The 25,607-nt window shown below is 36.1% G+C and overlaps 3 protein-coding genes across 3 annotated transcripts; 2 read left to right on the plus strand and 1 right to left on the minus strand.

Annotated features, from left to right (window-relative positions):
- LOC109243941 (polyubiquitin) lies at window positions 7,498-9,857 on the plus strand. The gene is made up of 2 exons (XM_019410993.1): window positions 7,498-7,596; window positions 8,344-9,857. The coding sequence occupies exon 2, from the start codon at window positions 8,344-8,346 to the stop codon at window positions 9,715-9,717; it is 1,374 nt and encodes a 457-aa protein (XP_019266538.1). The 5' UTR covers window positions 7,498-7,596; the 3' UTR covers window positions 9,718-9,857.
- LOC109244118 (aquaporin PIP2-3-like) lies at window positions 14,274-16,923 on the plus strand. Its single transcript, XM_019411184.1, has 4 exons — window positions 14,274-14,720; window positions 15,497-15,792; window positions 16,309-16,449; window positions 16,555-16,923. The coding sequence occupies exons 1-4, from the start codon at window positions 14,414-14,416 to the stop codon at window positions 16,666-16,668; spliced, it is 858 nt and encodes a 285-aa protein (XP_019266729.1). The 5' UTR covers window positions 14,274-14,413; the 3' UTR covers window positions 16,669-16,923.
- Window positions 17,029-19,609, minus strand: LOC109244030 (putative serine/threonine-protein kinase). The gene is made up of 6 exons (XM_019411088.1): window positions 19,315-19,609; window positions 18,888-19,003; window positions 18,505-18,721; window positions 18,089-18,326; window positions 17,847-17,997; window positions 17,029-17,682 (listed from the first exon to the last, which is right to left on the minus strand). The coding sequence occupies exons 1-6, from the start codon at window positions 19,391-19,393 to the stop codon at window positions 17,317-17,319; spliced, it is 1,167 nt and encodes a 388-aa protein (XP_019266633.1). The 5' UTR covers window positions 19,394-19,609; the 3' UTR covers window positions 17,029-17,316.

Genomic DNA, 25,607 nt, shown 5'->3' on the forward strand with positions numbered 1-25,607 from the left:
GGTAAGTTATATAATTAAAATATATATATATATATATATATATATATATATATATATATATATATATATATATATATTGAATTAAGAGAATAGTATTTACCCACTTCCTGCTATGAATGAGATGTATTCTCATCTCTGCCGATGCATTTCTTTCTCTGTTTGATATGTAGATATTATTAGCTTGATGATCTCATTTTGATATCAGAGATTGAGATTTGTGTATTCATCATTTGGATGTTAAGTTTCCTTTGTAAATCTTGAGCATCACTAGTTTAATACATAATTCTATCTACTTTTACCATTCCTTTAGGCATCTGATAGTTTCTTTGGACTCATTCAAGTTGTTGCAACTATAATACTTATGTTCGCATTCAATGTTGCAATCATAACACTCATGTTCACTCCTATATTCAAAAGATATTTCTCTAATTCCCAGAAGTACTATGTGCTAGAATTTATGATATTCTTTTTCAACTGTAATAAACAATTGATATTTGAATTTAATATTCCTTGTAAAACTTATTTTGTCAGGTTATCATTTCTTTGCTATATGGAGATATTGATAAAGGAGGCAGATAAGCTTACACCCAATATATATACTTTGACCATTAAGAAATTAAAGTAAGTTTTCTATGTTATATTATATTCTAATCCATTTACATGTTATGTTAATTTATTGAGAGACATTGCAATCTGTTAGAATTTGTTCATCTTCCAGCATTTCTAGGCCATATATTTGAGTCGATAGTAATTCGACATCCCCATATACCGATAGTGATACAGTTACACAGCCTCATACACAGACTTCTACACAAAGGCATGATCCTCTAAATGTTGGAAAATATGATGGTCTTCGGAGGTTGATTATTGTGCCCGATGGAGCAAGGTAAATATTAATATTTTTAATTTCTAAATAATTATAAATATAGTTTCTAACTTGTTTAAATTCGTTGCAGCTTTCATCCTCCTCAGGCTACGAAAGCCATGTTTGAAATGAATTGGATTGAATGTTGAATTTGGTATTTGAATGCTTAATAGTATTTATTCTTATATTGTTGGTTGTACTTTCAGTTTGGCAGGTGGTGTAGTTTTGAAAACAGAATTGGCCATGAAAATATTTTTCAGATTTCCCACGGATTTCCACCTACGTTGTGGGAATTTTTGTTATTTTTTCCCACAATTCCAATATTTCCCATTGGGATTTTCCACCCACGCTATGAGAACTGTTGTTCTTTTTTCCCAGAATTCAATGTTTCCCAGTGATTCTCGTGGAAATGTCCATATATTTATTTCCAGGTTATGCTTATTTACCACTATTATCATGGGTAAAATAAAATAAAAAATTTAAATTAATTTTAATACTTCCCACAGAGATGGTGGGAAATTTATGAAAATTAAATTATTATATTTTCTTACTTTTCCCAGTATGGTCGTGGAAAATTCCACTATGTGACCTCACCAAGTTCACGCGAAACGCTCCTTGGGAAATTCTCTGGGAATTACCCACAACAGTCCTGGAAAATTATTTTTCTACCAGCCCTTTTCCCGCTGAGTGTCTCTCCTGGGAATGTCGTGGGAGTATTTAAATTTCACACGGATTTTTCACTGATTTGTTCATGGGAAAAGATTGTTTTTGTAGTAGTGTATACTGGAGATTGGAGTACCTGTGTATGCACTTCCAGTATACTATGTTGTACTTTTAAGAGGGATATCAAAATTGACAACAAGAGTATTGGTTAAGGTAGACAACAAAAGCACTAGGAGGAAACATACACAAAAAAATATTGTCCACAAAGAAGTATTCGTTAAGATACCATCACATTAAATACTTTGAAGTTATAATACATAATTATCTAACTAACATGACAAAATTGATCATTTGTATAAGTTTTAATAATGTCCTTTTAGTTTAAATTCGTGTATTATGCTAATGTTATAATATTTTTCGGTATTTAGATGATTGTTATATTATTATATATAAAATTTCTCTCATTAATTAAATTTTATTGTTCATTCATATAAACAAATATTTAAATCATCACGTGTCATTATTAACGTGCAGCACACGTTCATTAATACTACTCCCTGCGGTCCAAAATAAGTGATTTTTTGGATGTTTTCACACAGATTAAGAAATCCATCTTTTAGCATTAATTAACAATGAAATTGACCATATTAACCTTTACTATCTCACATAAACACTCCTAACACATACTCCAATACTATTTACTCCAAGGACAATGTAGGAAAAAAATAATTAATTATTTTTGAAATCTGAAAAAATCACTTATTTTGGACCACAAAAAAAGGCCAATAAATCACTTATTTTCTAAATAAGTACTTATTTTGGATCGAAGACAGTGATTTTCTAAATGTGCGATAAATTATTAAACTTCGAGAAAATCTCTATCTAGAGGGATTATGCTGGAACCTTCAAGAATATCAGTAGCAGACCTTACCAGCAGGTCAAAATCACTGTATTAGGACTGAATTTAGAAAAAGTTTTATAGCGTTTCACATTATAAAACAAGTAAAAAGCTATAGAAATACAAAAAGAAGAATAATCAAAAGACAATGTCTTACACAATAAGTCTAATGATTATGGTTCTAGAGCAATCGAAATTTTCAAAGTAGTTAGTGTATAGGGAAAAAACTGAATTTATATTGAAGGTGACGTGGCATGACACGTGGACTGGTCAAATGGTCAAAACATGATGATCAGTTAAGAGGCACGGGCGATATCAGATACGAGGAGAAGAAAGTTAAATAGGCACGAGATGCTATTCAAATGATACGAGTCTCGTATCTATTTAACTTAATTAAAGCCAGGAGGTCAGAAGGAATTGAAGATATGAATCTGATGGCATAAAGGAGTCTAAATTCAGTATTAAATGTCAAATACGTTAGCGAATCAGTATTGAATAGGAATGATTGTGTAACGTTTCATTTAATGTCATTTAATGCTCATAATTGCCTCTTTAAGGCTAAGGCATTATACCTTTTCCTAGAAAAATCAACTATAAAAGGAGGAGGTCTCAGCATTTGTAGGGATACGAAAAATCATTGAGATTACATTGAAATACAAACTTATTTACTGCTTTATTATCCTCAAAATTTTCTTATTCTTTTCGTCTCCTGATTATCAGTAACCCGATTTTTTCTCTTAATTTCTAGTTTTAACCGAAATTCTATTTTTTGGTTAAACATACAGATAATAGCACAATCAAAATGCACTTAAAAATTCTAATAAAATCATAAATTAATTGGTGGGAATTTTAACTCGTTTGAATGAGCTTTAAACCATGTCAATAAGGTCTTGTCATGTTATTATCAAGTCAAGGCTGAAAATGTTAAAATCACGAGTTCTAGTTTAAGTTTTATGGAATTGTGGATTTATTTTTAGTCTTTTTATGTTGAAATTAAAATCTTTTTATTGATAATATGTTGTACATGATACTTCTTTCTGTCCACAATGTAATATTTAACGTGTTAGAAAGATAAGAAGTTTTTTTTCTTCAAATTCAGCGTTGCTGCTTAGATTACTGGAGTGCTAGAAGAGATAAATACATTTAATAAAAAATATAATAATTAGAGCTATTAATACCCTTTTTTGGCGAGTGCATAAATTTTTTTTGAAAACAAAGGGAGTACTAATTTAGACGTGTTATGAAACAATAAAAGAAGAAGAACAATATTGGACAGAAAAGTAGGGAAAGAGAATTCTTATTGATTTTGGAATGAATTACAATGGAATAGAACCCTCTATTTATAGGGAGATGGTGACTTAGCCACCAAGTAATAAACCCTAGAATCTCTCTAAATATAGACATTCACCATAAATAAAATTCTATTTATAACACTCCCCCTTGAATGTCTATTCAACAGATAATGTGTCTCGTTAAAATCTTAACTAAAATAAAACCCAGTGGGAAAAAAATTCTAGAAAAGGAAAAAGAGACACATATCTAATAATACGCCTTTTGGTTGCCTCGTTAAAAACCTTGCAAGGAAAACCCAGTGGGACAAAACCTTGTGAGGCAAAAAGAGTACAACGCGTATTAACTCCCCCTGATGAGAGCATCAATTCACATCCTTGAGCATTTGCATTCCAATCTTGTGCATCATCTTCAAAAGATCTTTGATAGATATTTGATAAACAAATCAGCCATATTAACTTGAATGAATATATTGCACCTTGAAATCATCATTCTTGATAGAGATGAATTGTCTTCATATGATCTTGTTGGAATCGTCAGTTCAATATCTTCACATAGAGGTGAAAACTCTTGCTATCATATTATCTGCCTATAGTTATAGCAAGATACATTTGTGCACAAATTGCACTGAGGAAGTAGTACTTCAAGATCAAGAATTCTATATGCTTTAAGCAATTTAAATCCTTCAAGGATTTTTAAGTCATATAAGCCATATAATAGACTTTAGATGCATATCAAGCTTTCATGTCATGCTAGACATATAAGATATCGAAAAACTGATTGCATATACCATTGACTTTATACTTTCAAGTGTTTGAACTACATGTTCAAAATTACATATCTTTCATATGAAACCAATTCTATTTGAATTGTGTCTCTTCTATTTGGCCAATATTTTTGTGTCTATATTCGACATACTTAAGATCCTCATCTATACTTAGCGCTAACATAGATGTCGTCGACAAACATTTTATATCAGTTTCAATATATTTTCATAATGACATAACATAGAGATCTCTTCATTCATATATTCAGGTACCTGAATCTCTCATGAGATTTTATGAAGTGTTATGTCATGTGATCTTCTAGATCACTTGCCTGCTTTATTATGATCATTTTGATCATTTGCTCATCTTCTTTATCAAGAAGTTTATTTGAAACTGATTGTCTATACGCTTTAAGCTTACCATAGACTTTGTCCTTCTAGGACTTAATAGGAGCATTTGCAATGAGAATATAGTTACTTTCTTTGGGTCAACAAATGCATCTGGCATGCTTTGCAATATATTGCAAATGAATTATCCTTTTATGAACTTCAAGTTCATATTATTTTATTCGGGGATCGAGATGTATAAATAATAATTCATTCCATGTAACTTTTTCTCAACTGTTTATCATGTCTTTCCCTCATGTTAGAAAAACTAATTTGGTACCTCAACTTTGAGAATCCACCTTTGTGCGTTATGGTGTTAATCAAAATGTACACCGCACATCAATAATAATAAGATGGAATTATTTGGTTCCTGACCCCGAACCTCTTGTGAGGGGAGAATTTAATATACTTTCGTATATAACCTATATCAAACTGATATAGATAATTTTGTTCTCATAAGCAATAGTTTAGCTATTAAGTGGAGGCACTCAATAAATCATTTTGCTAAACCAACTGTGATGTAAGCCAACTTATCAAGATGGACTTCTTGAATCGAAAATCTCGAAATTATGCTCGAAATTAAATTATTAAGAAAGTTACCTCGCAAAATACCATGTTGCGGGTCATAATAATCGCACATGTAACCATCTCATAGATGCATCTTATGTGGTATACATGGCAGGTGAATGGGTCCATATTCACCTTTGATATTTCTAGCATTCATGGGATTCAATCCCAATTTTAGTTGGTATATTAATTAATGAGAACAAGCAATATAAGAGAATTCGTAAAGAACTTTCTAGTTCTTTAATATTTATCCATGTGAATTCTCTTTTATTTTTGCACATCATACTTAAATTGACATGAGTAAACCAATTACGCCAACTAAATAAATTATCAATATTGATAAACTTCAGATTTACACCATGACGTGTACAATTATCAATAAACTCCAAGTTTATTATGATATGGCTTTTTATATCAATAAACATCTACTTTATTGTGGTATTCTTTTATTTGTGTAGTACAAACTGGAGAATAAAGCGGGTAGCTTTTCACATACATATTACCCAGCTACAAGTTGTAGTAATAGAAGATATTAAATCTTTCCTTTATTTATAGTCTCAATATAATCAATCGCTTTTGCGTTTACTTTGTAAACTGAATAAGTTTCTTTGAGACTTACTACAACACAATATCTTATTGATAATCAATTGTGTTTCTCCAAAATAGTAATAATTGGCTCTTCCACAGCTCTCAATTAATTTTGTACTACCACATATTCATCAACATCCATATGGTGAATATCTCTTTCAAGGAGAAAGTTATACTATTATGGTCATGGTCAAAATTATATGCAAGATATGTTTCTTACATTATTGTTGTCATTTAATAATCACAATTACCAAAATATTTTGGCGTACAATAGGTACGTGAGCAATGACCATTCTTGCTATAATAATGACATTGTTTTCTTATATCATCTCAAACCTCCTTTAAGAGGTGAGTGTGGTATATTCACTACCGCTGTAGCACATTCATATTCTTCCAAGAATGAATATGTATTCATAAATCAGATATTTTCACATTCACATCATGAATGGACCATAGTCATCAGTATGTGCTTTACGAAATCTTATGTCAAATCGATGACAAACATTAACTTCATAGAGTGAAGGCTTATTTTGAGAATCCTTATTATTCTCATTATCACAATGATGTAATTTCGTCTATTGCCACGTCCACATCCATTGATACCTTCACGGTAATAATTTTATCTTCTTTTAGACTTATCACATATTGCTATCACATTCTCTTAAGGGAATGAGAATGGAGCAAATTCAATGGGACGGGTTTTCACTTCTTGTGCCCACGATCGTACATGACTTTGATCATGGCAAGACATAAAAATTTTACCACTTCAGGTGGTTATAATTTCTTACAAACTCCATTAGAGTTATAATCAAACTTTATTGTCTTTGCTTGTATATAAAATCAAATTATAGAATTTCAAGAATTTAAAAGAGAAAAATAAAATAAAATACTTACCTTAAATCCAGAATTTAATCATTAAGGAAGTTCATGGAATAATTGACCATCATTATGCTCAATCCCAAAGCTTCTACTCAATTGGTTAGAGTCTCGTGCTGATAACGTGTTATGAAACAATAAAAGAAGAACAATATTAGAGAGAAAAGTAGGGAAAGAGAATTCTTATTGATTTTGGGATGAATTACAATGGAATAGAACCCTCTATTTATAGGGAGATGGTGACTTAGCCACCAAGTAATAAACCCTAGAATCTTTCTAAATATAGACATTCACCATAAATAAAATTCTATTTATAATAAGACGGGAGTAATAAATAAATACCTCCTACTCTAAAAAAGAATGGGGCAACTCATTATACTCAACTGACAACTACTTCTATTATTTAATTAAAAAATAATTAAATTAGTCAATTTTATTTATTACTAGTATTCGGTTGGCAGTGCATTATAGAATCGCTTAAATTAATGGTTTACCTAAACCTATCCAAAAGTGGATCCCACCCTCTCCGGTATTTACTGGGAGAAGGTAGGCCATCACTTCCTATATAAAGGACCCTTATATTCTCATCTTCCGCACTTCTCATTCTTCTCTCTATAATAATAATATCTCTCCTGCTTCTCCTTCTCTAAGAAGCTCTCTTTTCTCTCTCCTTTGATTCACAACAACCTTTTCAAGGTACAATTTTCTCTTTTTCTGGTTTTCTTCTTTGATTTTCTTTCTTCTTTTGTCTTCCTTTATGTATGTTGTATATCTGATTATATGTTTCAGATCTGTTAGTTTCGATCTGATCTTAGCACGGATATGGTCTGTTGTCAATTTTTTTACCTTTCGTGATTTTGTTTAATCTCTGTTTCTGTTAAATATAAATTGATCCGGTCGTTTGAAAATTACAGAATTCGCTTCTCTTTATTCTCGATGTTTTTTGTTGAGCGTTATATTTTGGCCTGTAATTAGATCTAAGTGTTAATCGATGATGTCATGTTCCTGCGTATTTTATTGATCTAGATCTAATCAAATTCATTATTATCATTCCTTGTGGTAAACTATCTTTTAGTCAATTAGTGCTTGTGTTTATTTTGTGAAAAAGCTGTTTTTTAAATTACATTATTTACCTATAACATCATCTATGAAATTGTGAGGACGAGGGATCGAATTGGTTTATGAGCCTATGTGGTATGATATATGGCTTGTGTTTTAATCTGACCTTATTTTAATATTCCTCACTTCATAAATTTTGGGTTATTACTTCATGCTGTTATGTCGATCTGATGTAAATCAATCAATTTTTATGTTCATGCACTCTCTCGAGATCTATGTGTTAAGGAATTGGTTCATGCTATGTGTTCTTATGTGTTTGGTTACCTATATTTCTAAAAATTAGTATCTCCTTTTGTCTAATGATTTTCTTTTGATTAATTATAGATGCAAATCTTTGTAAAGACCCTCACTGGCAAAACCATCACTCTCGAGGTTGAGAGTTCAGACACTATTGACAATGTTAAGGCAAAGATCCAAGATAAGGAAGGAATTCCTCCAGATCAGCAAAGGTTGATCTTTGCTGGAAAGCAGTTAGAGGATGGGCGAACTCTTGCTGACTACAATATCCAAAAGGAGTCTACCCTCCACCTTGTCCTTCGTCTGCGTGGTGGTATGCAGATCTTTGTAAAAACTTTAACAGGGAAGACTATCACTCTCGAGGTTGAGAGCTCAGACACAATTGATAATGTTAAGGCAAAGATTCAGGACAAGGAAGGCATTCCTCCGGATCAGCAAAGGTTGATCTTTGCTGGAAAGCAACTTGAGGATGGTCGTACCCTTGCTGACTACAACATCCAAAAGGAGTCCACCCTCCACCTTGTTCTCCGTTTGCGTGGTGGTATGCAGATCTTTGTAAAAACTTTGACAGGAAAGACTATTACCCTTGAGGTTGAGAGTTCCGATACAATTGACAATGTCAAAGCTAAAATCCAGGATAAAGAAGGCATTCCTCCAGATCAGCAGAGGTTGATCTTCGCTGGAAAGCAACTTGAGGATGGTCGTACCCTTGCTGACTACAATATTCAGAAGGAATCCACTCTCCATCTGGTGCTGAGGCTGAGGGGTGGTATGCAAATCTTTGTGAAAACCTTGACTGGGAAAACTATTACTCTTGAAGTTGAGAGCTCGGACACCATCGACAATGTGAAGGCAAAAATTCAAGATAAGGAAGGGATTCCACCTGACCAGCAGAGGCTTATTTTTGCTGGGAAGCAGCTTGAGGATGGAAGGACTTTAGCTGATTACAACATCCAGAAGGAATCAACCCTCCATTTGGTGCTGCGCCTGAGGGGTGGTATGCAGATCTTTGTGAAGACATTGACAGGGAAAACTATCACCCTTGAAGTTGAGAGCTCGGACACCATCGACAATGTGAAGGCTAAAATTCAAGACAAGGAAGGAATCCCACCTGACCAGCAGAGGTTGATTTTTGCAGGGAAGCAGCTTGAGGACGGGAGGACTCTTGCTGATTATAACATCCAGAAAGAGTCCACACTCCATTTGGTGCTCCGATTGAGAGGAGGGATGCAGATTTTTGTTAAGACTTTGACTGGGAAGACGATCACCCTGGAGGTTGAGAGCTCGGATACCATTGACAATGTGAAGGCAAAGATTCAGGATAAGGAGGGTATTCCACCAGACCAGCAGAGGCTGATTTTTGCTGGTAAGCAGCTGGAGGATGGTCGTACCCTTGCTGATTATAACATTCAGAAAGAATCAACTCTTCACCTGGTTCTTCGTCTCCGTGGTGGCTTTTGATAATTTATTGTTGTGGCTCTTGGAACTGTTGTCTTTCTTTAGATCCTTTGGTCGAAAAATGTTTTTAGACTGTGTGTGATCTGTTTGGACACTCGTTTCTTTAATAAATTTAGCTTCCAGTATGGCTGATTGCATCCTTAGTTTTGTGTGATGTGTTTTTTAAGTTTTATTTGCTGCTGATGAAATGGCTTTGAATCGATCTTAGATTATGGTCTTGCAACTTTATGCCATAATGGGTTCTCTAGGTCCTTCATTCAGAATCATTGATGTAGCTAGTCCTATATTGTGATAAGTCGGATAATAAACAAGTGCTTGGGTTTATCAACTAATCCTACTCTACTCGTTTGCCATTTTATAGCCCCAAATTGTATATTCGTAAGCATTTAAAATTGGTAAGTTGGTGTTAGCTTTTCTATTAACTACTGACGAAGTTACTGTTCAAATTGTTAACACGCCAAGATATCGTGGAAGTATTATATTTCTCCCACCTGACCAAAACAAAAGCTCATATATCAGTTGGACGAAACTAGTTCATTGACTCGGACAATGGCCTAATACTACCACGGCTTAGCAAGTTAGGCACGATAGTTAGGACCAGTCTACTCAATCTTCAAAGAACATTGTTTTTGACATGTCTAATTAATAGTTGGAAGTTAAGGGGCACAAAGAACATGTTTGAGCCTGGCAGTGTATCCGGTGAAGGCTCCAAATGAATATAATGACTGTCAATCCAGATAATTTGAGGGAAAACATGGATATCTCAAGACCTGAAAAAGAAAAAGTACATAGCTTGAGATTGCAATATGTTTCTCCTCTCCGTTTCATTTTATGTGATCCCATTTGATTGTATACGAAATGTAAGAAAACATGAAGAACTTTTAAATTTGTGATCTTAAATATGCCATGGCTATAAAATTGTCATAAAGTTTAAAATGAGAATTTTAAGTTGAAGGTGTTTTCAAATTTACCAAGATAGGACGAATAATAATTAAATAATTCTATTTTTTCTCCCTCAAATCGAGCATCATATACGTACTTGATTGGACGTAGTTGTAGACAATAAATTCGCGTCGATAAGATATTCGAGATATAAAAATATTGCAACAATCGTAGTATTTTATTTCAAATAATATGAGTGTTACAATCTCTATGAATCATCCGATTCTTATTTCCAATAGTCAATAAAAGAGCCTTCAAGCTTAATCTTGAATTTTATTTTATTTTAATCCAAGTGCTTGAGGTCTGATCTTGATCTTGACGTAATTTTAATCAAAGGGCTTGACCCTTGTTCTTGAATCCCTGTCCTGATCTTTAAATCCTTAGAACACTTGAATGCTCATAGTTTTTAGAGAAATATTCAGCGTCCACGAGCTCTCTCATGATTTTTGTTATAACTTCTGGTCTCTTTTCTGAGTTTGAAGACCCATATTTATAGTTGTGGAAGAGAAGAGTTGTAATGAGAACAAACTCTTTCCGACCAATCAGATCGGAGAGTGACAAGGCCGTATTTGATTGGCTAGAGCATGTCACTTGCACATGTGGCACGATTTCACTGGACTTTTAATTTGACTAGGCATGCTTTGTAATTTTGACACATGACATGATCGTATTGGCTCTTCCATTTGACTTGGCGTGCCACATCATTTGATACGTGACATCCAACTGGACCTCTAGGAAGATGACATATTGAGCCTAATAAAGTGAGCTCATCACTTGTTGCCCAATTAAATGGGCTAGCCCAGTCAGTATTTATTGGACTTAAGTAATTACTCCAACCCATAATATTTATTTGGACTAGTGTACCTTGAATTTAAAATATAGTCCAAATTATTTCACGTTTAAATTTTATATGCCTACAGTAGTTTTTGGCAGTTAAAATCGTTACAGGTTATGCTGGGAAGAAGTCATGAATGAATTCCTTTTTCAAGGTGAGCCATTCAAAACTCCTGAAAAAGTCTCACCATTGAATAATTCAAGAACCAGAGTGAAGCTTTGTCCTTGTCATAAGGACTAACACTCTACCACTAATTCTCCTTCCACACCAACTATATAATTCCCAAGCAAAAACTTCCCTCTCAATTTATCAAAAGATCAAAAAGTTATCAAAGAATATAGTATTCCTAAAAAATACAACTCATTTTCCAATCTCTCTTTCTTCCACAAGCTAAGCTAGGAGGAAAGGGGGCAAATAATTAAATCCAAATATTAGGTTACTATTTGATTTATATACGCTCTAGTTTTGGCTTTTGACAAACAATTTCAATTAAAGATGGCAAAGGAAACTAGATATATACGTTCTTGGGTGGAGGTTGCTCCTGCCCTCATAACATATCGACGAAAACCTTCACATATATCTGGATTGGAGACCATCAGAGAAGAGATCAACGAGGGGTTTGATGATGACACATAATGTATCTGCTGTGCTTTTTACAGAATGTTATTAGTTACATTATGAAAGTAACTTTTAATTAGGGTTTATGGTTTAGGGTTTAGTTGATGTGAGACTGGAGTTTTTGGTCCCAGCTGAAGAATCGGAGAATATTTTAGGTGTCGATTGGCAGCTAGAGGGATTTATGTACATTATGGTTTTTATTAGGTTTTCGTTGTTTCATATGTGCAGTGAACTAACAATGCTTTAGATTATTGATAGAGTTTGATGGTATTATTTAGAACTTAGAATCATTGCTATCAAATAATGCGATGAGGATAACATCTTGAAGTTTTTGCCACTTAATTTTAGAAACCATACAACTGGTGCGTTAGGTATAGCTAAAAATGTTTTTCTTATAAAACATGTTCTAGTTTAATTGAAAATTATTTCTCCAACGGAATTACTTTTATTTCTGTAAAAGGAAGGAATAATTTCCTTCAGCTGTGAAAGTCACTTTACAAATTTAAACTTAAAAAATGTCATTGCTATTGTTGACTAGTACAATATAGGGCAAGTTACACATTTAACCTGTCGGCCAAAAATAATTACATCCGCTAGCCAAATATATAAAAAATATACGTTGATTATTTATAACACATGTATTATATGTATATCATACATTAATATATAAAAATCTACAGACTATTATTTTGAAAGAGGCTATATTACGTAATTTCCCCCCACAATATATATAACCATCACAAATGACCTTATAAATGCAATAACCACAATAATTGTTAACGTCATATAAAATTCGGCAAAGAAATTACCAAATCCACTCGTAATTTTGAATGATGAAACAGAAGACCACTACTTCAAATATTGCCAAAGTGGGTTCACGACACCATTTCCACACTCACAAAATGAGGGTTCATGAGAGAAATACAATATATAACCGTCCAATTAATAGAGTCCACAAAAGCAGCAGTACTACTCTTACTATGATCCTTACTTGCTCTACACATGGCAACCCTATAACCACTTAAAATAGCAATACCCCCCTTTTTGTTCTTTCTAAAGTGGGGCAGACAATGTCATGATTTTGCCCAATTAACACATATTAACACCTTAACAAAATCAAATGATTGGAATATGGCGGCAGGTGACATGGCATTGTATTAGTGGTTGGTAATTACAATTGTGGGCTGAGTTGGATTGGACGGTGGTGTAAGCCACCATGAAATAAATTTGTGGTTGATCATTCATGATGTATGAAAATGGTCGGTTCACTTTAGCATTATGATTTTTTTGAATATTATAATTTGTTCGTATTAAAGTTTATATTGATAACGGGAAAAAGTCGTCTTCTTGTGACTTATAAGTCACGGGTTTAAATCCAGAAAGTAGCCATTAATGCTTGTATCATTAGGGCTGTCTACATGGCACATTTTGGGTGTGGTCCTTCTTCGGACCAGACAGAATATCCAAAAAATTGACCATATTAACCTTTACTATCTCACATAAACACTCCTAATACATATTCCAACACTATTTACTCCAAGGACAATGTAGGAAAAAAATAATTAATTCATTCTTGAAATCTGAAAAAATCACTTATTTTGGACCACAAGAAAAAGGCCAAAAAATCACTTATTTTGGACCGGAGGGAATAGTATTTATCTGCTAATGTGTAATCATGTGTTGACCCTCTCCCCCTAACAGCCTATGGCCTGTCTCCTTGTAGCTCGATGGGAGGTCAAGACTATGGTCGAAATCGCCTGTATCAAGTAATACATGTATTGTTAAGTATTGATTTGTACCTAAACTATATAATCAAGACTAAATGGAGACTATTATTAATGACAGTATGGATAATTAGCATGCCCCGCCCTAAGACCGTCTAGCTAGAGGATGAGGCAGAGGGATGATTTGAAATTTACGAGTTCAGGATTCTAGTAATTTTAAGTTATTGAGTTCTAAATTAATAATTTATATATACTTAATAAATTATTAAAGACAAATACAAAATTTGGATTAAAACTAACGAATTCCATAACCCATATTCTAGAAGTGGGGGTATGTTCACCGTGAAAGTGAAAGAGAATAGAAATACAAAAAACAAAAGCTAAGATGGGGCGGCAGGAAATGAGTTAAATTAATGCTCCACTGAAGACCAAAGCGTCTATATAAATTCCCCTCACTCTCCAGCAACTCCACCACAATCAGTTGTACATATTTTTATAACTAAAAGCTCTTAAAACCAACATTATTCAAGATTAGCATAATCTTGTTTTGGTGAGCCTAATACAGAGAAGAGAGTGTAAAATGGCCAAGGATATTGAGTATGGCACTGATCAATACGCCCCTAATAAGGACTACCAAGATCCACCTCCAGCACCACTAATTGATGCAGAGGAACTTGGAAAATGGTCATTATATAGAGCCATTATTGCTGAATTTATTGCAACTCTGTTGTTTCTCTATATCACTGTCCTCACTGTGATTGGCTACAAGAGCCAAAGCGACACTAAACATAATGGTGATGAATGTGGTGGTGTTGGCATTCTTGGCATTGCTTGGGCTTTTGGTGGCATGATTTTCGTTCTTGTTTACTGCACCGCTGGTATTTCTGGTACGTAATTTCTGTGACTATCTCAATTAAGGGTTATATAGACCATACTTTTATTTTTTTAATTGTATCTTCAATTAGTGTCACTTTGGCTTTTGTAGCACATACTCTTTTGTTAAGTAGAAGAATCTATTTTACCTTAAAAATAATTTATTTTCAGTTGAGTTCTTAAATTATTCATCACGATTTGATTTAATTACCATCAATATATCTTGATAAATGACAGATTTCTCAAAGAGCAATTGGTTTGATAGTGTTAGGTTGAAAATGTAGTCGCTAGAATATGTGTTTAGTAGTGTATGTCTCATGTTTACGAAAAAATCGATAAATAACCGAAAAACTGACATAAACCGAATCGATAAAAAACCAACTTAATTGGTTTAGTTTGGTTTCAATTTTTGGAAAACCGACTTACTTGTTTTAGTTTCTTTTTAGAGAAAAACGAATCCAAACCGAACCATGAACCCCCCTAATATCTACTATTGGTTATAATTTTAGTGAATTTTTACACATAAATTAATACTCACGTCGAAAGTAATGAGTTCAGATGAACCCGAAACCACTACTCTGCATCCGCTTCGGTGAGAGGCTTGAATCTAAGTGGTCTTGCCGGCCCTGGACTATGTTGAATTGATTGACCATGTAATTTAACAACTTAATTTGTTCGAGATAACATATTTTTATTTACTTAATTATGTCTTCGATAATGCTTTCCAAAAATTGGTTTTGGAAAAAGTTCCGTTCAAGAGATTAATGGGGTTTTTATTTTGTGTATGCAGGAGGACATATTAACCCAGCTGTGACATTTGGGCTCTTCTTGGCTAGAAAAATCTCATTGGCCAGAGCAGTTATGTATATGATAGCACAGTGTTTAGGAGCCATTTGTGGTTGTGGTTTGGTTAAGGCATTTCAGAAGGCTTACTATGTTAATTATGGTGGTGGTGCCAATGAGCTTGCACCAGGCTACAGCACTGGCACTGGATTAGCTGCTGAAATCATTGGCACTTTTGTCCTTGTTTATACTGTCTTCTCTGCCACTGACCCCAAGAGAAATGCCAGAGACTCCCATGTTCCTGTAAGTAAAATTTTGCAACAATAAATCTACTAATCTAGTTAACATTTTGCCTGTATTTTCTTGAATTGAACTTATATACATGGGCTTAAAGAAATTTTTATACTATCTGGTCATCCAAAAGATAATTACAAAGTGACTGCTCGTACCAAAAAAATAAAAAGGCACCCCGATGTACTAAGCTCTTGCTATGCGCGGGTCCGGGGAAGTGTCGGACCACAAGGGTCTGTTGTACGCAATCTTATCCAACATTTCTGCATGAGGCTGTTTCTACGGCTTGAAGCTGTAACCTCCTAGTCACATGCCAACAACTTTACCAGCTACACCAAAGTCCCCTTCTACTGCTCGCAATAAGTGGAGCCAATTATTTTTTAAAGAACAAGACAGACGACTTGCTACAAGAAGTTAAATTGCATCGATAGTTATTTACATAGTCAATGTGTGTAAGTTAAATTCTATTTTTAATGCTTCTCTTTGGTAACTTGAGTTGATGAAGTCAGTATTTGTAATCGAATAAAGGTATTGGCACCACTTCCAATTGGATTTGCTGTATTCATGGTTCACTTGGCCACAATCCCAATCACTGGAACTGGTATTAATCCAGCTAGAAGTTTTGGAGCTGCAGTCATATATGGCAAAGACAAAGCCTGGGATGACCAAGTAAGCAATTTTACCTTAACCAAAATTGCACATCCTATTGTTTTTATTCTTTTTATCCAACATATATATTGGCTAGATTATGACATTGCCTTTTTAATGTGACAGTGGATTTTCTGGGTTGGACCTTTTATTGGTGCTGCAATTGCTGCACTGTATCACCAATACATTTTGAGAGCTGGAGCAGTCAAAGCACTTGGCTCATTCAGGAGCAATGCCTAATGATAAGAATCTGCAGTTAGAGTAATTTAAACAGATGGAATGAATATTAAATGGTCAAAATTGTATAGTCGTATTGGTGGAGATGGCCTCTTCAAATTGTTCTTTTGTTTGCTTTGTGGTTAAATGTGCCAAACATTGTCATTTTGAAGCTTTTCTTCTTGTTTGGTTGCATTTCCTACGTTTTTTTCCTTTCACTTGTAAATTTCCTTCTTCTGTCTTCAATAATAATACTGGATTGAGCAAGGGCTTCTTTTATTCTACTACTAAATAAGAGGGTTTGGACAAAAAAAATTATTTGGCCACACAAATCTTTAAAATTGTCATCCTTGTTTGTTATCCAGGGATAATAATATCTGCAGCTTATGGAACTAAATATTCGAATAAAGGCTAAAAAAGAAAGAAGTCAGAAGAAAGACCTATTCTAAGCTACATTTGTTCAGAGCATTTTCATTTCAGTCTCTTCAAAGCCTAAAAAGGACAGCTCGGTCCACTAATATTCGCGGTGTTCGGGGACCATAAAGGTCTATTGTATGCAGCCTTACCCTGTATTTCTGCAAGAGGCTGTTTCCACAGCTCGAATGCGTGACCTCCTGGTCACATAACAGCAACTTTACTAGTTACTTCAAGTATCTTTAAAGCCTCATTGATTTATATCTTCTCAAAAACAGTTGGCCAAGTTTGTGTGTTTGAAATATACACTTTGTACCAACACTTTTTAGCTATAGCTACAGCATTAGAGAAAAAACTGTTAGAAGATTGCTTTTGACCTATCTTAACATCCCTCAAATCAGCAAGAATTCCAGGCCGAGTAATCTTTATGTCCTCTAATTCCATATAATTGGTACTGCTCAACATCTTGATGACTGCAGACATTTTGGGGCGGAGGCTGGCGATTTCTTGTACACAGAGTAGGCCAATCTTCAAGAATCGGACAGCTTCATCGCCATAAAATTCTCCATTTAACAAAGGGTCTACTAGCTCGAATAATTTGCCGGAATTGTACATTTCCCATGCCTGAAATAAACACACCAGTGAGATTATGCTATAGAAGGTTACTTGTCTTATTTTTCAAGTTCTAATTCCACTTATTGCCTGTAATTACCTTTCAGATGACCTGATAATACAATTTTTCTAACATTGTTAATGTATAGAAATTAAACATAACGAAATATGATTACCTTGTTAACTAGGAAATGTTCTCCTCTCTCAATGTCAAAAGCAATTACAGGGCAACCGCTGACTATTTCTAGCAATAAGACTCCAAAGCTATAAACATCTGATTTTCGAGTTAAATGTCCACTGATGGCGTATTCTGGAGAAAGATAGCCTCTTTAGGCATAAGGTAATTAAGTCAAGAAATTAACAACATGATCAACAATAAAAACTTCAATGTGGAATCCAAAATGTAGTTTGAACTTACAATGTTCCGGCAACTCGGGTAGTAACGTGGGAAGTTTTCTCTGGAAATAGCCTAGATAAACCAAAATCAGCAATTTTTGGTGTAAAATCCTGATCAAGAAGTATATTGCTGGCCTTAATATCCCTATGTACAATGTGGGGATTCACTTCTTCATGGAGATATGAAAGTCCCTTTGCTATTCCTTCTGAAATTTCTCTCCTAAGTTCCCATGTAAATTTACTTCTGTTTTGTTCTTCCCCTGCTTGTCAAAACAATCAATTTTAGCCATCTCATTGTAATAGGACTATTCCAAAATTAATATTAGAGAGATATTAAGAATGCGTTTAAGTTATATATAACATTAGCGTGAGGAATTTTTACACTATCAAATTTTGTACGGTGACAGTGTATATAACTTAAACTCTTTAAAGAATTACCTAGAAAACATTGTGCTAGACTATTGTTTTCCATGTAATCATAGACTAAGAATCTGTCGGTCCCATCTACACAATATCCTCTGAGGGTGACAAGATTTTCATGTCTAATATCAGACAATGCAGCTATTTCTGATATAAACTCCCTTTCACCTCGCATTGTTTCTAATTCAACTGATAGAACCTTTACAGCCACAAAGCTTCCATCTTCAAGCCGACCCTTTTCAAGAAAAAAACCAAATGAACATCAGCAAGGAATGCAGTCGGAAAAAAAAAAATAGCCATCCCCCTCTCCCCGAACTCCACCGCTCTAGCTGGAGTCGGCTATATGAATCCTCACTGTTCATGTTGTTTCATTTAAAACCGTTTTAATTCAAGAAACTCACCTTGTAAACAGAACCAAATCCCCCCTCTCCAATTCTACTTGAAACTCTGAATCCATGAGTTGCAGCCTTCAATTCCTTGTAAGAGAACACTGAGAACTTCTGAGCTCTTTGTTCACCTGTTAGTAGAATTCATATCCTTAAGTAATAGGAATAATATTATACGACAAAAAGGCAGCCCGGTGTATAAGGCATCCCGCTTTCATATAGGGTTCGAGGAAAGGCCGAATCCCAAGGGCAAGGGGTGTGATGCAGACAGTCTACCCTAATGCAAGAATTAGTGGCTGCTTCCACGACTCGAACTAGTGACCTATAGGTCAGACGAAAATAACTTTACCGTTGCTCCGAGGCTCCCTTCAGTAGGAATAATATTATCAAGACAGTAAAAAATGATAAGAAGTTAAAGAGGAGGATTTGAGAAGTTACGTACCATATGGGATAATTTGGTTGGTATCCATTGTACCAGATGAGGAACTAAAACAACTGGTAAATGGAAAAGGAAACTTCATAGTAACTGTTTGATGAACTCAAATATAATCTTGAATTTGGCTTACTGCAATTTAGTTTCTAGTATGCTGATATTTCCACATTAATAGGAAAGGACATGTAAAGCAAGAAGAGAAGAGGATGAAGGTAAATAGAAAGCAGCTTCATTTAATGGAGAAAATATTGTGCCCACAGATATTGACGATTTCTGATCTTTGAAATATACAGTGTTTTCTCCTTTTTAATATTCTATGTATCTTTCGGGGAGGAGTACTATTCTTCTTTTTTTGTTTTGTTTTTCCCTTTCAATAAAGCCGTCAGAATATATGAATGAGTACATCACTCGATAGATACTTTGCCACGTGGTTTATTTTAATATTTTATTGTACTGTAATGAGATTTGATTCGAAATCCACGACAAAGTTGACGTTCTGGTCAATATACTAATTAAAGTAGACTCGATACATTTTCGTTTTAGAAAACTAGACACAATTTTTAACAAACTAACAATAAAAAATTTACGTTACCGGTAATTAACAAATTATTTTGACAATCTCACAAAATATGAAAATTGTTTACCCTAAAAATTGGATAACAATTAAACTTATAATGTGGTTTTAAGGATATGTGATTTCACCTAATACCAATTGATAAATGTGAAGATTAATAATAGAAATTAACAATAGATAAAGCAAACCAGTGTTGGAACGTAATTCGGCCCTCGAGCTAGAGAGCCCACGAACTGGTCAGTGCAAAAATAGTTAAGAAATAAACAAGCTGGTGAACAAGAATATAAGCTAAAGAGAAAGTGTTATATTGCTTTGATATGCGTGAATGTAAGATGGTTACAAAATGATTAGAACCCTCTTTATATTGTAGATGAATCCTATATATGGCACAATTCTAATTATACAAGTAAATTCCATGATTAGCTAAACAACCGCCCTTGATTTGATCTGTTCCGAGATTTCCGCCATGATCTTCGACCAGTCACGGATATCTCGCCTTTCCGTTATTAAACTGTCTTTGGTCTTGCTCGATGTTTGTCTCGTTTGACCTCGGTCATTATCGGGTTCGATCTTGCTAGGTACTCGAATCCGAACTCGGTACCTTACCATTGTATCTTGGTCAGATATGCCTTGGGGCTGATCCTCGATCCATCCTCTAGTCTCGATTAATCAGTAAGATCGGGTGGGCTCGGTTTTAACTGTATACTGATAGTCCCCTCATTTTATGGAGTATGATGACAAGAAACGAATTGAGTCCTCGATCTCTACCCCGATTTGTCATGATGTCATCATCGTGACGTAAGCGACAGATGTGACCGATACGTCCCATCGGTTCAATTGTCCAAGCATTTAAGGCGCGTCAGTTGCCGGTCGGCCACTAGTAACCTTGAACCGTCGCCGTGAAACCCATAAATAGGCCCCCTTTCTACTTTTTCAAGCTTTACCTTTAATCTCTTCTGCTCTAATTTACAAAGATCTTTGCATTTTTCAAACTCTTCCTTTGCAAATCTTCAAGTTTCATTGCTAGCCCCTTCTTAAAACGCCAGTGATCCTAACCCGATTCTTCCTCGCTCTTAAAAATGCTAAGACCTCCAAAAAATGTCCCTCACACAGAAACCGCCTCTTCATCAAAGTCCGCCGGCAGCGTCGGAACATCCTCTCGCGGACTTTTTTCCAATGAAGTATGCCACTGCTGCTGATTTCAAAGTGGAGAACACATGCTCAACACCGGGCCGATGTGAACCCATGTCGAGGTACATGTGCACGATTACCGAACGCCTCCTCGAGAAGGTGAAAGAGGAGTGCAATTGGGTAGGCAAGGACGTCGTAGTGCCTAGCCCTGAAGAATCCATCACTATTTACAAGGAGGGGTATCTGACTGTCTACACCTACCCCTTCACAATAAGTCCTTTGGACCCTATCATCGTTTCCTTTGCAAGAAGTACAATGTCACTCTGGGCCAAATCCACCCTCCTATGATTCTTTGTAAGTAAGATAGAGGGGCATCCTTTTACCCTCGATCACCTCATGTGCCTCTACGGCCCTCGAGGAGGCATGATCAAACCTTATCGCCGAGCCACCAAACCCCCATTCTCAAACATAAATGAGAATCGAGATCGAGGTTATATGGGCAGGTTCGTTCGAATAAGGACTTCCGACCTAATCCCCGCCGAATATATACTGTTCCCTGAAAGGTGGAACATGAAACGTAAGTATTGCTTGGCCTTTTGAGTATCTGTCATTGTCGTTCCGCTTTCTTGCTTTCCCTCATCTAAGTTTTTTGTGTTGCAGCCAAGGCTGTTATGCCGAAAGTAATCCCCGATCTGAGGCAATGGTTCGAGGGATTAGTGTCACAAAAAACTTATTCCTAGCGTGCTTGGATGGAGTTGTCAAGGGGCCGATGGGAGGCTCACCCTGGTAATATTTTCCCCTTAGTGAGGTTTCCATTCGGACTTTGTTATTGTACTTACTCATTTTTTTCCATTTTGTAGGCCTTGGGAAGGACGTGCCAATGAGGCCCCCTCTGGTGAAGAAGAGGCACTTCTTTCCTCGTGTGCCCCGAAGCAAGGCAAAGAGAAGAAAAGGAAAGAGGCTCCGATTTCCTCAAGCTCGGAGAAGAAAAGGCCGACCGGGAGGCCTCATAAGACAAAGGGGGATGTTATCCACGTAACTTTAGAGTCCGTCCATCAGCTATTGGATGAGACCGAAGATGAGGATGAAGAAGAAAATTCCATATTGGTGCCTCGTGTGCAGGTTGGCGTTGAGGTTCAAAGAATTACTGGACAGGTGGGAGACGGAGCTGCTTTGCCCCGGCCTGATGAGTTCGAGCCAACAAGAGTTGAAGATGTCTCACCTTGAGATGGGGTGGCCATCGAGGAGACAGTCGAGGCTGGAATAGAAATCGAGCTCAACGCTCCCCGGAATGAAGATGGTCCCTCTAAAGATCTACTTGCAGCAATAGTTATATAAGGCCTTGTGAAATTTTACCTAAAACCCAGAATTTCTTGGTGCCAAGTTAGATTTATGTGTTGTACCAGGGTTCGGACTTTTTGGATTGAACAGTACGTTACATAGTTAAAGGAAAGTGTTTTGCAGAAATGTGTATTTCTACGACCCATTATGCGGCCGCATAATCACTCTGCCGGACGCATTTTAACCGCAGAGTAGGCAGTCTTTTTGGCCAATTTTGAGGTCCCTTTTCGTGGCCAATTATGTGACCGCATAACCATTTCGTAGGCCGCACTTTGGCCGCATAACCATTTCGTAGGCTGCACTTTGGCCGCATAACCATTTTTGAAATTTTGTGAAGGGAGGTTCTGCGGTGCATTATGCGACCGCAGGATAGGTTTGCGGACCGCATATTGGCCGCGGACCGAGGCAGAAAATTCAGGTCCCTGAGGGCCACTTTTCGCGGTCATTTTATGGGTCGCATAGCCATTATGCGGTCGCATATATGCGACAGTAGATCCGTGTTGGGGCTCCAAATTTCTGAATTTAAACCCGATCCCATGTCGTTAAAACATATGCTATAGCTCATTTTAAGCCTATTTTCTGATACCTTTAGAGTGAGAAAGAGGCTCCTAGAGTGACAAAGGGTTTTTCATCAAAAAATTACTTAATCTTTGCTAGAAACCTTGAAGATTGTCAAGTGAAGTTCACTAAGTCTTCACCTTAAAGGTAAGAATCTATGCCCTATCTCTTAATTTCGAAATTTCTACTAAAATGGGTAATTAGCAAGATGATTCATGGGCTTGAGGATTGTTTGTTTTGTATGCATGGGCGGTGAAAGAATGTAGGAAGATTATGTGCTAAAAATGATAAAAGATGGGTTGTGGGATGATGGAATCTTACACAAAAAGAGTCTTAAAACATAATGCACACATAGTGTTTGATAGAATGCTTTAGTGAGCTATAATTATAAATCATTCTCCTAATTTTGGGTTCAATTCTGCTATATTGCAAAAATAGATTGAAGTTGCTAGTTCCGGAAACATCTAAAGTCATAAGAGCTCAATTGAGGTATGTATGGCTAAACCCCCTTCTTCTTAGAATCGAACCCCTGGTGTTCGGGTAATTGGTGTAAGTCCCTAAATTGATCATACTAGAACTGACTTCCCTAATGTGTTGTGTTGAAATATTCGTGTTCAGTATTTGCTCTAAATTGATCATCATGTTATCATTCCATTTGAGGATGTGTTAAAATGTGGAATATGTGTTGAGAAAGGTTAAAAATTCATGCCAAGAATCGAATGAGGATTGTTGTGCCAAATTGTATGAAAGGCCTCTATGTGCTTATGATTTTTCCAAGTCTTCCCTTTATGCCTACAAATGCCTTACAAGATAGGCCTTATTATTGCTGATAATAGTGTTATTGAATGTGTAAAAAGGGAAACTTGAATTCTAAGATATGGCCAAGAGCCAAGAATGACTTAATAAATGAGGTGACTCGTGCCATGTATTGAAATATGGGAAGGAAATGTGAATTGAGATGAACGATTGAATGGATGATGTCATAAGTGAGATGGCCTAGCCGATCGGGCCGTGATCGGACACCATGCCGCTCACATGGTGGTAACTGTGTTGGAAATGATTGATTGAAATCGTGGATATGGTTGATGTCTCAAATGAGATGACCTAGCCGATCAGGTCAAGATCGGACTACGTGTAGGAACACGCTAGTATTGTGAATTGTGGCACATGGCACTAAGATTATCAACCTAATAAGACGAAAATTGAACCGAGAACTATGTGATCCTTACTTGATGTTTTTTTTATTTGTTTGAAGATTTTATTGTACATCATGGCTGCTTCCTTTTTTGTTTCATTGTTCATTCTATTAAGATTGGTGTTTAGCTTTACATACTAGTACTATTCAACAGTACTAACGTCCCTTTTGCTGGGGGCACTATATCTTTAAATGGAATATAGGTGGTTCCATAGCAGACAGTGTTAATTGCAGCTAGTGGCGCACCCTCTTTCCAGCTGACTTGGTGAGCCCCACATCATTTCGGGGTCCTATATCTTTTGTATCTTTTGTTCACCTTCTTATCATGTTTTGAGGTATAGCCAGGGCCTTGTTGCCGGCACCTTTTCCTTATTGCCGACACTTTTGTAGCAGTCTCTTTTGTATCTACTTAGAGGCTCCATAGACATTATGTGGGTTGTATATAGGTGTTGGGAAGGTCAATGGATTATGTTGTGTTTTGGATTCTAGTTCCACTAAATCGTAAGGTGTATGTATTTTGAAACTTAACAATGATGTAACTAATGAAATGGCTTGGTAATACACTCGTATGATCTCCTATTGTCTAATTAATGAAATCATGTCTTCTCTTAATCGTAAGTGAGTTGGGTAGAAAGTGTCTAACACGCTTGCTCGGCCGGGTTCACTCGATTGAGAGCCGGTCGTGTTCCCCGAGCTTGGGGCGTGACAAGTGATCGGGGATTCCTCCTCATTCCCTCCAGTTCCAGATTCGATGATACGTGACGCTCAGGCTGTAGAGACTTGTCACGGAGAGGGGACCCACAGGGAGGAAGATTTTTTCCGTGGCTATTTCGCCGATGTGGAAGACGTCACCGGTTTGGATGATTTGGTCGTGCCAAGGAAGAGCTCGAATGAGTCTTCCCTCGAGATATACATTGACCAAACAATTCTCGGCTCCCAGCGTTGACCCCGATCGAAAACGGCCTCTTATCATCTCGATGTCGGACGATACACAAGTATTTTTCTGCCCACGTAGGGGTGGCAAGTTATCTTCGATGCTTGGTCACTGAGGAGGACCAAGCCAAAATGAATGCAATGGATGTTGCCTGCTTGTTCAACGAGGCCCAGCATGCTCTGAATAGGGTAAGTTCAAGGATCATTGCCTTTTCATGATTTCTGACTTATAGATATTTCTTACATCTCTTCTTTTCTTGCAGGCTTCGGTGTTGCACCACGAGGCCTTTCTTCGAGTTTGAGAGGAACGCAAGGTCGAGGTCCAGGATCTCAGTGAGAAGTGCAACACTTACAAGATTCTTAGTGAGAAGCTTCAGGTGGACATGGTGGAGACTCGTAACGCGTATGAAGAGATGGTCGAGCAGGTATTCCGAATTCTTCATGATAGTGAGGACGAGTCGAAGATAACGACTAACAATCCCATTCTACAGGCTCGACAAAGGCTCGAAAAGATCAAGGGATTTCAAGGGAAAATAGACGAAGTGCGAGCTGAGGCCGCATGGTTAAAGG

The sequence above is a fragment of the Nicotiana attenuata genome, chromosome 1, assembly GCF_001879085.1.
Source record: "Nicotiana attenuata strain UT chromosome 1, NIATTr2, whole genome shotgun sequence".
In the NCBI taxonomy this organism is placed as follows: Eukaryota; Viridiplantae; Streptophyta; class Magnoliopsida; order Solanales; family Solanaceae; genus Nicotiana; species Nicotiana attenuata.

Coding starts and splice junctions, on each gene's coding strand:
- LOC109244030 (XM_019411088.1), bottom strand. CDS start 19,393: ATGAAGTTTCCTTTTCCATTTACCAGTTGTTTTAGTTCCTCATCTGGT. Junction 19,004..19,314: donor CAACCAAATTATCCCATATG/GTACGTAACTTC, acceptor TTCTACTAACAG/GTGAACAAAGAGCTCAGAAG. Junction 17,998..18,088: donor ACCCGAGTTGCCGGAACATT/GTAAGTTCAAAC, acceptor TTATGCCTAAAG/AGGCTATCTTTCTCCAGAAT.
- LOC109244118 (XM_019411184.1), top strand. CDS start 14,414: ATGGCCAAGGATATTGAGTATGGCACTGATCAATACGCCCCTAATAAG. Junction 15,793..16,308: donor CCAGAGACTCCCATGTTCCT/GTAAGTAAAATT, acceptor AATCGAATAAAG/GTATTGGCACCACTTCCAAT. Junction 16,450..16,554: donor ACAAAGCCTGGGATGACCAA/GTAAGCAATTTT, acceptor TTAATGTGACAG/TGGATTTTCTGGGTTGGACC.
- LOC109243941 (XM_019410993.1), top strand. CDS start 8,344: ATGCAAATCTTTGTAAAGACCCTCACTGGCAAAACCATCACTCTCGAG.